This window comes from Sylvia atricapilla, chromosome 9, assembly GCF_009819655.1.
Source record: "Sylvia atricapilla isolate bSylAtr1 chromosome 9, bSylAtr1.pri, whole genome shotgun sequence".
Taxonomy (NCBI): domain Eukaryota; kingdom Metazoa; phylum Chordata; class Aves; order Passeriformes; family Sylviidae; genus Sylvia; species Sylvia atricapilla.
In genome coordinates, this window is record NC_089148.1 from 13,811,948 (window position 1) to 13,822,655 (window position 10,708).

A 10,708-nucleotide genomic window follows, 5' to 3' on the forward strand; every position below is an offset into this window, starting at 1 on the left:
ATAATGTTGCTTATTTATTTCAGTACTTGCAAGCAACCCCTTCTCCTGCCTTACCATTTACTACCCTGTATTTTGTGTTCTCTTCAATACAGCCAAGCCCATGGAAAGCCAACAGAAGTGAACATAAACCAGGCTCGCTGTCCTCCACCCGTGACTCTGCCTTTACCAGTCCAGTGTCTGTAACCAAACCAGCGGTACTGGCAAGTGGCTCAGTCCTCACCTCTCCCAAAGAGGTAAGGGTTGGGCTTAGGGATAGGGTGGGAGCTTTTGTCACTCACCTACTAGAGCATAAATATTATAAAGCATCTCTGCATGTGCTACCTACCTTTGCACCCTTGAGGGATGACTCACTTGTACATTCTTAGCACATTCTGCCACATCAACAATACACTAAAAGAAATAAAAATAGGGTTTATCTGGCTGTAAAGCCATTGGTGTTTGTTCAACTGTATTAGAATTTCCTTCCAGTAAAAAAAATGTACTAATGCTTTAAATGGCGTTGTGTAACAAGACATGCGTCAGCTTGGTGTTATGGGAGTGCAGATCCCAAGAACTGATGTGAGTAGATAGGCAAATTGATTCCCATGATGTTTTTCAGTATAGGAAAGGAAGGGGAAGGAAGGTGATCTGCTTAATTTCCTTCGTCTAGAACAACAGCACAAGCACTCAGTTCTGAGGGGGTTGAAGGAGTTTAACATGTGTACATATGACTTTTGAGCTACAGTATCATTTTAATTTTGGCACTGGAAGGAGGTAATCTGCTGAAATGGAAACTGGCTTGCCCATAGTTTTGATCTGAAGTGTAGAAAGAACCTTGGAATATAAATCTCCTAATATTTTAGCAATAACTGTAACAGAGCACAAGAAAAAAAGAACAAAAATAGAACAGACTGTGATAAATTCCTGGCCAATGCAGCTGCTCTTTACAGGTTCAACTTGATGATCTTGGAAGTCTTTTCCAACCTTAATGATTTGTGATTCTGTAAATGATGAGTCACAACATCTGAAATTAGCTTCTTTTAATGTAGAATCAGGGGATTTTTTTAGTTGTGCACTTGGCTTGTGCCCTTATAGACATGACTTCTAAAATAAGGCCTTGTTTTCTTTATGATTCTCTGCTTTGCAGACTTTTCCTGCAGCAGCCTGCACTTTTCTGCCTTAGCCACAGCTGAGTGTACAAGCAGTCATTAAAGGCAATACTTAATAAACAGGTTCCTATTACTTTGACAAATACATCTTACACTCTGTTCATTTCCCTTACCTTGCTTTTCTCTCTTCTGGCAAAGTTCTTTGTGCTGCTGACAGCCTTCCTTTTGTGCATGCATAGCACAGTATGGACAGTGTAAATATGTAAACTTAAACAGGCTTTCATTTCAGCAGACAGGAGAGAGGCATTCACTTTGTATCATACAGGAGTAATGCAAGTGTTTCCTTCACTTGCCCCCAAAAAAGTCTTCTGTGAATCTCCAGTCAGTGAAGATGTTGGGTACCAACCTGAGAGCTTAACATAAAGGGCTTAAAAATTCCTTCCAACTAAACTAGGCACTTGTAATACATTTTTCTTTGAATCTGTTGGAGATCTACAGTATGAAAACACAGGTGTGTGGCCAGCAGATGGGACTGCAATCCTGGTTCTCCAGGACTACTACACATCGTCTTTGGCTCTTTGCTTCTGAAAGGGGGCTAATGCACTTCTTGCAGAAGTGGTAGAAACAGCACCTTTATTCATAAGAGACCACAGTGTGTTGAAAACTAAAAGGGTGCCAACTAGTGCTGGCCCTGTCCCCATAAGCCAGTCTAAGACAGCCAAGTTGCAATACAGCCTGAGTTCTTAAAATCAATTCAGGATTACTTTTCTATAAGAGTAGCCATCCGTGTTACATAGATGTCACAACAAATCTGAGGTGACGCATAGTGTTCTTTCATTCATAAAAACTCAAATACCCAAAAAAAAAGGCAACACCAAAAGACAGAGATGCTTTGATGCTTCAGTCAAAGGGCTAAGCTTACTTTAGAAGAGATGCCAGTTTACTATTTTAGTGCTAAAGAAGAATGTTTTGTAAAACATAACACTTCTACAGAAAGCTATGCATAAGACCAGAATTGAGGTGAAATTAATCCTTTTCAGAGATCTGTTGCTTCTAAACTTTAGAGGTAACTGTTTTCCCCTGATGTGTAGAAATCACGTTTTAGTACCTCAGTAGTTTATTAGAGATCAAAACTCCCACTAGCAAAGAGTTCAAGATGAGTATTTCAGGTTACCTGAAGACATCTAATTTTAGTCTCCTTTGTTCATTGTTACCTTCTGTCACTGCAGTCAAACTAATAGTTAGGTTGAGAGCTCAATTTCACTTGTGCCGGCTTTTTATCTTGATAGCTGCAGTCACTCATTAGGTCTGTTACAACTGCTGATTTATTTCTTACTGTGTTGAATTAGGCAGAATCTGAAAGGTCTGCCTGAGAAATTACTTCCAGGCTACACTTACTTCCTTGCAGGCATTATTTCACACCAGTGTCTCACATGCAACAGCCATTAGAAATATAAGCAGCAGTTGCTGCCTTGTTCTTGGTTAACTTCCCTTGATCTTTGCTTAGAGTGTGGTAAAAAATTTTGGCACAGGAGATTAATTTTGAAGAGCCTGAATTTGCAACCTTCCCCTGCAGCTTAAAAAAGTGTGTGGGGAGAAAAACACTACAAACTTCAGGAAATTTAACTGGTTTAATATTGATTTTTTTAAAAAAATCAAAGCATGTACATGAAGAAAAAAAGTAGTTTTGCGTGCAATATTCTGGTGTCAGTTATCCATAATAATGATTAAATTCCTCATTGTTTTAGAGTAGCCAGATGCAAACTCCAGCAGGAGGTTAAGATACTGGGAACTTTCCCATAACATATTCTTAGACTCCTTTCGTGTGCCCAGTCAAAACATGGAACAGATAAAATTGAAAGCTCACCTCGGTTAGCAGTGCTCCTATTGCAGGATCATGGCATGGTACTGCCAGGGGGCCTGATTCACAGACTCCAGATTACTAAGGAAGTTAAACACTGGAAGAGCACAGGAGATTTCCTTGTGTTGATGCACTGAGCTGAGCAGATTTCCCACAAGCTCCAGGGCTGTCCATGTCTGGCCCCACACTGAACTGTCTGGGCTGAGTGTACAGAGCCAGCAGTTGGCAGCATTCTCTCCAGGGGAGGATTCCCAGGCTGTGGCTGCCGGTTCCGCACCCGGTTGTGGTTACTTAAGGATATGACCACGCCCTGAAAGGAGATTACCTCCCCATAGCTTAATTTCAGGGTGGAGTCTGTCAGGACTTAAAACGCAAATTTGAACTGAGTTTGATTTGCTTAATTTATTAATTTTTGTAGGGCTCGAATCCTGCCTGAAATTTTTTGCCCTAATACTCCGTTGTAGGCACCAGCTTGCTCGAGAGACTTACATTACAAAGAAACAAAATAAACACATTCATGGCCATGTGAATTGACTCCTAGGGGAAGAAAAGGAATTAAGTTGATAATAATAGATGGGAGAAGTGAATGTGCAACACCCATGAGTATTTTGATGGGAATTTGACATTAGGTTGGGGTTTTTTCAGGGGTTAAGGGCCACCCAAAGAACTGATGAGTGTTTTTGAAAGGTGTGAGCACAGCCACTGGAGAGGCCCCAGGTTCGCAGCAGTGCAGTTTGATTTCTGTGTTCTCTCTGCCTGTGCAGAGTCCTTCCAGCACCACCCCTCCCATCGAGATCTGCTCCTCGCGCCTGACGAAGCTGATGCGTCGGACCACTGATAAAAAGAGCGAATTCCTGAAGGCGCTGAAGGATGATAGAAATGGGGAGATAACAGAAAACAGGGAATGTGACAAGCTGGATGATGTAAGTTCACTGTCCTTGCTGTGTATATTATCATTTTTATTGAAGGAGTTGGGGCTGAAAAAGCCTTGAGCAGTGTATGTAATTCAGGCTCTGGAAGAGGAAGAGAATGACTCCCACTGGTCTGACACAAGTGCCAGTGGAAATAGAGCACAGCACTGATGGAGGGAGGATGGGTAGCACAATGAAATGCAAGTGGGTAAGAATAAATGAGGTGGAAGGGAAGATCACAGATGTTAAAGGTAATCTAGATTTTTTGCAAGTATTCTCTGAGGAGAGGAATGGTATCATATGTTAACATCTTAAGTTGCTTTCCAACTTCCCTGTCAAACTGCATTCACAGAAAAGTAGAATTTTGTGCTTGTGAAAGGTGCAGGAATATGGCTCAAGCCTCAGAGGCTCAGACCAGACCCCCAAATGCATAGATCTGTGCCTTAATGTGTATGTAAAGTGTGTCTTTCGGAGCACTTAATTCTCGTAGTTTTCCTGCTGTCACTCTGACCTGCTGGTGATGGCTTTGCAGTGCCAGCATTCACTCCCTTGGCACAGCAGCACAGGCCACCAAACGTCCTTTGTCCTGTGCTGTACTGTCACAGCCAGGTACACGTTGCTGCAGCTTCTGTAAAAAACACTGGCTCAAGGTGAAAGGTTTGGCTGGACTTCCAAAGGCAGAAGCTTGAACTTGAAACTGCTGTTGGCAGGATCTGTGCAAGCCACACTTTGATGATTTTTTTTTTTTTTCTCTTTAGATGGAGAGCAACAGCACACCAGAACCAAAGGAAAACTGGGAAGAGAATTGCCATCAGAATGGCCTTTCTCTCCCTTTGCCGGAGGAGGGGGAGAACCTCTCCCATTCATTGGAAGCAGAACACAGGTGAGTAAATGGCAGAATAAAGTGTCAGGAGTAAAGGAGGGTAAGTCCTTGGGCTGTGTGAGAAGAAGGAAACGATTTTGAAGAAAACTCAATTTCTGGGAAGTGGCAGTAGCTGTGTGTGTACAGAGAAGGAGGTGTGTGGAATTTGTGAATAGTGCTGGACTGGGTGGGGTCTTATTGAAAGTAAAACAAGACACCAATGACAGGTGAGCCAAGGTTTTACCAAGGTCTGTAATTAAATGCCAATGCTGCTTTAATGCCACATCCCCATGTGTTAATGCTGCCTAGAGATACTTATCTGCTCACAGTGGGAGTCAGCATGAACCAAGGGTGATTCTGTTTAATTTGCAAGCAGGTGTCCTAAATGTAATGGTTTGAAGACACACGCCACACTTTGTTTGCATTCAGAATACTCCAGTGCTGCTTTACATGTTGTAAAAATAGAGGAGAGTTAAGAAAATATTTACCTGGTATCTCAGGCTGTATCTCACATCACTGAATGAGCAGTGTGAGCATCTGGTGCAAGCAGATAGTAAGGTTTAGAAGATTCTGAGCTGTGATACTGGTTTGGTTGCCTCATGTCCTCCTTCAGTGTCCTTGAGCTAGAATTTCAAATCCCTGCCTTCCACCAGGCTGGTTATGTACCCATTGTACAGGACTGCTGATGGTTAAATATTTGTAAAAGACATTGAAAAATGGTGGGTAAACACAAAGGATTGTTGAAGTGGTCTGTGATAGAGAAGAGTCCCTGGTGAATTTGGAGTGATTTACTACACAACCTTATTTTTCATGGACAGAGTGTTCCTTCCTTTGCCATTGATCCTTGCTTTAGTTCTCATGCCCCTTTTATTTTTTCCACAATCAGGTTATTGAAAGAAATGGGATGGCAGGAATATCCTGAAAATGATGAAAACTACCTTCCTCTCACGGAGGATGAGCTCAAAGAGTTCCAGATTAAATCAGAGCAGGTATGTTTACAGCTCTTGCTACTTCTCTCTCTCCTTTCTCAAGGGCTTGTTCTTAATAGTGTTCAAAAGGACCAAGCATTTAAGTGAGACTGTAATAGATTGGATAATTCTGCATTATCCATGTGTGCATACACAGTTACATGTGGCATTCATGTCCACAGAGGGTTGATGACAGTTACTCTCCACACTTTTTCTCGTTTTAAAACTTACTTTCATTCCTACAGCGAAGAAGAAACGGATTTGGGAAGAATGGATTTCTTCAGGGCCGCGGCTCCAGCCTGTTGTTCCACTGGGGAAGCACTTTGAAGACAAAGATTGAGGACTCAGACACAGAAACAAGTAGCAGTGAAACGTCAGATGACGATGCCTGAAACTGGGCACAATAAAATTAAAATAAATAAAACCAACCCAATAAACTCAGTTCATAGTTCAACACGTGTTTGGGGTTGTATAAACTAAACAGAGTTTATTCTGTCTCCAGTCTGTTCAGTTTTTTCTTTTGTTGTTGATACTTCATGCACAAGGGAAATAATTGTATCCCAAAGAAGAGAGAAATTGGCTTCTTTAGCTTTTTCTTTTGGTTTTGCCCTAATGCTTACTAGAAGTTTGTGCAGCTAGCAAATTTTGACAAAAAATCCCTTGTGGGGCAGTGCACAAGTTCAGTCGTGTGAGCAGGACACAAGTGGCTGACTGATCTCTGCAACAACAAGCTTCTAACAGTGCCGCCGCATTGCCCAGCGCGCGGTAACGGTGTGCTAAAACAATCATTGTCGATGACAAAATGGCTTTTGAAGTTCTAATTATGTTAAATTAATGCTAATAACATGAATATTTTATTTTATTTTATTTTTTTTGGCGGCTCGGGGAGCTTCATCACTTAACCAGGCGTTTGTGGTTTTCTTTTTTTTTTTTTTTTTTGGGTACAGCTGTAAAATATTTGGATATAGGAATTGTTTGTGTTCTTCTTCTTGCAGCCTTGATATTCAGGGTGGATTGTAAAATATAAATTTTTTGTGAGATTTCAAAGATTAAGATTATTTTGATAACATTATTTACAGATTTTAAAAAGTGACTATCACATTGAGTCTGTATGAGGGGGAAAAACTACTGCATCAAAAATAACTAACTTGGAATAAATATTTTGCATCAGTTTGCCAATTCTAATTGTCTTTCTTATGTAAGGAGAACTTTCCTCTAAGGGACCTGCAACTTTGGGGGTTCAGTAGCACTGGGGATAAACAGTTTCTTCTCCCACTCTATTTTTCCACTTGGCAAACATTGCTGTAGTGCTCAGACTGCAGGAGCTGAACTCTTCCTTTAAGAAGGGAGAGGGAGAACAATGCTGAGATGACAGTCCATGTTTGGGGATTTTTTTTAAAGAAAATAATTCACAATTATCTTCTACTAAAGCAGTTTGCTTTTTTTTCCGCTTCATACAAAATGGTGAAGCTCGACCGGTCGGTGTCACTTGTTCCTAGTGCAATGCTGCTGTTTATGTTCACAACGTGGCAAGGGAATGTCTGAATCCAAAGCTGTTTTCATTGAAATCTTTTTTAAAAATTCATGAAAACATTTCTATTAGATTAAAAGAATTTTACAAACAACTCAGTTGTGGCCTAAGCTATTTTAGTGTCTGGTGTTAAGTTCAGCTTGTGCACAAAGGTTTTGGATTGTAAAGTGCTCTGGGGTTGTGCACTGTTTGCAGGGGGTTGGATGGAATCACACAAAACCTGGTCTTGGTGACCCGAGGGGGTTTGTCCCAAGGTTGTGCCTGTGTGTTCTTAATCCACTCTTTGCCAGGCAGAAAGGACTGAGGTATAAGAAAATGGTAATATTTAGCCCTGAATCTTTACAGCTGGATTCAAGGGCACAGGCTCAGCACTGCCAGGTGTAACTCTGCTACCTCTGCCTCCAGCTCCTACTGGCTCTGTGGTGAACCCCAGAGGAGAGGGGCAGTGTGGCATTTCTTCATTCCTGTGCTCTGGAGACCAGGGTCCAGGAGCTGAGGCTGCCTGGGAGTGTTTGGGGAAGTGCTGGAGTTCCTGCATGACTTCGCACAAATCATCTTGTTTCTTTTGAATATTCAAACACTGCTTTTGTCTGGAAGAACCTATCCACTTTTTAAAAGTCTGACTTCCTACATCCATTTAAACCAAGTTATGCAGATCTGTGTGCACTGATCTCAAAACCTGGGGTAAATTTGAAAACCACTTCACCTCAGATCAATGCTGACAGCCACTTGGAATGGGGAAATTGGATTGCGGAGCACTCGGGTGGAACTGACTGCCCTGGGACAGCACGGCCCTAGGAGCTCTTTGTGCTTCATACCAGGTGTTGTGCCCCAATCCTCCTGTGGGCTGTGGAGGGTTTCAATATCCGTGAAACTTTGGAAGTGGCAGTGGCAGCCCCTGGGTGAGCCTGGTGGGGCAAGTCCCCATCCATCAAATGGCAGCTTTTTCCTGCGCAAATCATGAGTCCGTGACGGGTACCACTGGCAGTGAGGGGAGGGGAAAAGATTGTAGGGACTTGGCAAACGGAGCTGAGGTGGGTGCAAGGATGGAATGCAAGGAGCTCTTTTGGGAACAAGGGCAGGGCCTGGACACCTGTGGCAAGAAAGGGCAGAAGGAGCTGTTTCACCTCTGTGTGGAGGTTCCCCTTTAGTTAAAGTCCACTAAGGAGCAGCTGAGTGAGCTGCTGCAAGGTAGGCAAGGGCACTCCTGGACAGCCTGAGGGCCAGCACGGCTGTCAGCGAGCACTTTGTAACCTCGGAGTGACACAGGGCCGCGGGGCCTCCCTCATCTTGTTTTCTGTGGATTGCTCAGCAACGCTATTTTCCCCATTCCAATGCCGGTGGTAAACATGGGAATGTCCAGGGCTGGGGGTGCGGCCTTCCCTGCCCAGCCCAGCGTCCAGCATAGCAACAGTGACTTCAAACACTGCAGCCACTTCAGACACTGCAGCAGCAGGTCTGTGCACGCTTCCAGCCCGTCCCGGGGTGCCAGGCCTGCGGGGGAACCCCCTCTCCCTGTCAGGGTGGCCCCCCGAGTGATTGCACCCACTCTGCTTTCCAGGGTGTTGGACATGGGGGCCTTCCTCTGCCCCCGCTGCCGCTTGGCGTTCAGATCCCGACCACTGCTGCAGGTGCACCTGGAGAAGCTGTGCCTCGGGCCTACGGCACCCAGCAGCTCCAGCCTCCATGGGAGGGACCCTCTGGCTGTGGAGGGAGCACAGGGCACGGCAAGGAAACCACAGGACATCTCGGTAGTGTGGAGCTGGGTCTGGCACAGAATGGGGATGGGTAGGAGGGACAGGGACAGGTGCTGGGCTGGGAAACAGGGCATCACATCCTGGATCCAGCTTGGTCTGAGCTGGGGTAGGCCTCCATCCTACCATTCCTGCACCAGGCAGCCCTTGATGCTTATTATGCCAAAACCAGAAAAGTATTTTATTAACTGGGGTGGGGGACTGAGTGTCACCCTTTTTTCCCCTCTCTATCTGCAAGTTCGGGGTGTCCCCAAATACGGATGACACTGAGCCACACCATCACTTTGTGCTTCGTGAGGTCCCACCAGTTGTGCGGGGACAGCGGGGACCAGGACAGGTGCGTGGAGCCCCCCTGGGGGACGTGCTCACTCCCCGTGAGAGGGCCCTGCTCCGCACGGCCGACCCCACGTCTGCAAGTGGAGGCTGCAAGGAGGTACGGTGAATCCCCAGTGCCAGGGTGGGCATCACCCAAGAAGGGGCTCCAGCTCCTCCTTCCCGGTGACCCCCGTGTGCCGCAGGCAGAGCCCCCCCGGCAGCCGCTCCCACTGCAGGGGCACCGGCAGCCGCCGCGGGAGCTGCTGGAAGCCCATAAACGCCATGTGGCCGAGATCCGGGCCAGGACCCAGCAGCTGGAGCAGCAGAGAGAGGGTAGGGTAGGCACTGGCAGTGGCTTTGGGGCGATGGGGAGGCACATGTGGGATGCAGTAACCCCCTGAGAGTGGGGCTCTGGGGGCCGTGCTGAGCCCCCAGACCTTTACTTTCCTTCAGGGCTGTGCCGGCAGCTGGCGACACTAGGGGCCAGGACAGCTGTGGGCCCCCAGCCCTCACGGGGGGAGCCAGAACCGAGCCAAGGCCCACAGGACCAGGCCGGCCAGGTCCGAACAGCACAGCACAGGTGAGCCCTGGCCCTGTGGGGTGCTCTCCATCAAGGGGCCTGTTTGCTCCCTCACCCCACATTTGCCCATCTTCTCTCCAGGGCCACCCTCCACCTCGACACCCTCCTGCCGCCCGCGGGGCCGCTCACGGCCGAGGCCAGGTGAGGTCTGTGGGCGATGGCAGCTCCCAGCCGAGTGCCGGCCCAGCCCTGGCCGTGGCTGATCCGGGGCTCCGGCAGGGCGCTGAGGCTGTCGTACCTGCGTGCCGGGGGACACGACCCGGCCGTCCTGGAGCAGCTCCTCCACCTCCAGCTGGAGGCCACAGTGCTGGAGAAAGGAACCGCGGGGCTGCGCAGAGGCAGGCAGATGGGTAAGCGCCAGCACCAGGCCCAGGCCTGTCCCCCCTCACGGCCCCGCGGCCGGCGCCTGAGGCACCCCCGGCTGTGCCTGCAGAGGGCCCCGGCACGGGCACGCACGGTCTGGATGAGGCACTGCTGGCCGTGGAGCTGGAGAACCGGCGGCTGGAAGATGAACTGTTGGCACTGAAGGTCAGAAGAGAGAGAAGAGTAGATGCTGGTAGGTGATGGGTCCCTCATCTGCACCCCACAGACCGCACCTGCCTCTATGGTTGCAGCATCAGAGCCCCGGGCTGGACATGGCTCCTGGGAATATTGGCAAGTGGAGGGAGCTGCAGCTCGGTGTGGGCTCTCTGCAGTGAGCAGGGAGAGTCCCGGTCCCCTGGGGCCCTGAACACGGGCCTGGTGAGGTGCCGGGAGGATGGCTGCTGTAAACGCCACGGTACGGAAATCCTGTTGCCAGGCTCACGGGCAGCCCAGCGGCACACGGAGGAACTGGCCC

The 10,708-nt window shown here is 47.3% G+C and overlaps 2 protein-coding genes across 2 annotated transcripts in view; both read left to right on the forward strand.

The window, feature by feature from the left end:
* Positions 1–6,869, forward strand: part of GPBP1L1 (GC-rich promoter binding protein 1 like 1) — a 32,127-nt gene extending 25,258 nt beyond the window's left edge. Inside the window, exons 8-12 of the mRNA XM_066324956.1 lie at positions 93–233; positions 3,714–3,872; positions 4,619–4,743; positions 5,609–5,711; positions 5,936–6,869. Of these exons, the coding sequence (XP_066181053.1) occupies positions 93–233; positions 3,714–3,872; positions 4,619–4,743; positions 5,609–5,711; positions 5,936–6,082 (675 nt within the window). The 3' untranslated portion in view covers positions 6,083–6,869. The remainder of the gene's footprint in view (positions 1–92; positions 234–3,713; positions 3,873–4,618; positions 4,744–5,608; positions 5,712–5,935) is intronic.
* Positions 1–10,708, forward strand: part of PRDX1 (peroxiredoxin 1) — a 354,741-nt gene that overhangs the window by 298,112 nt on the left and 45,921 nt on the right. The gene's annotated exons all lie outside the window — the stretch shown is intronic.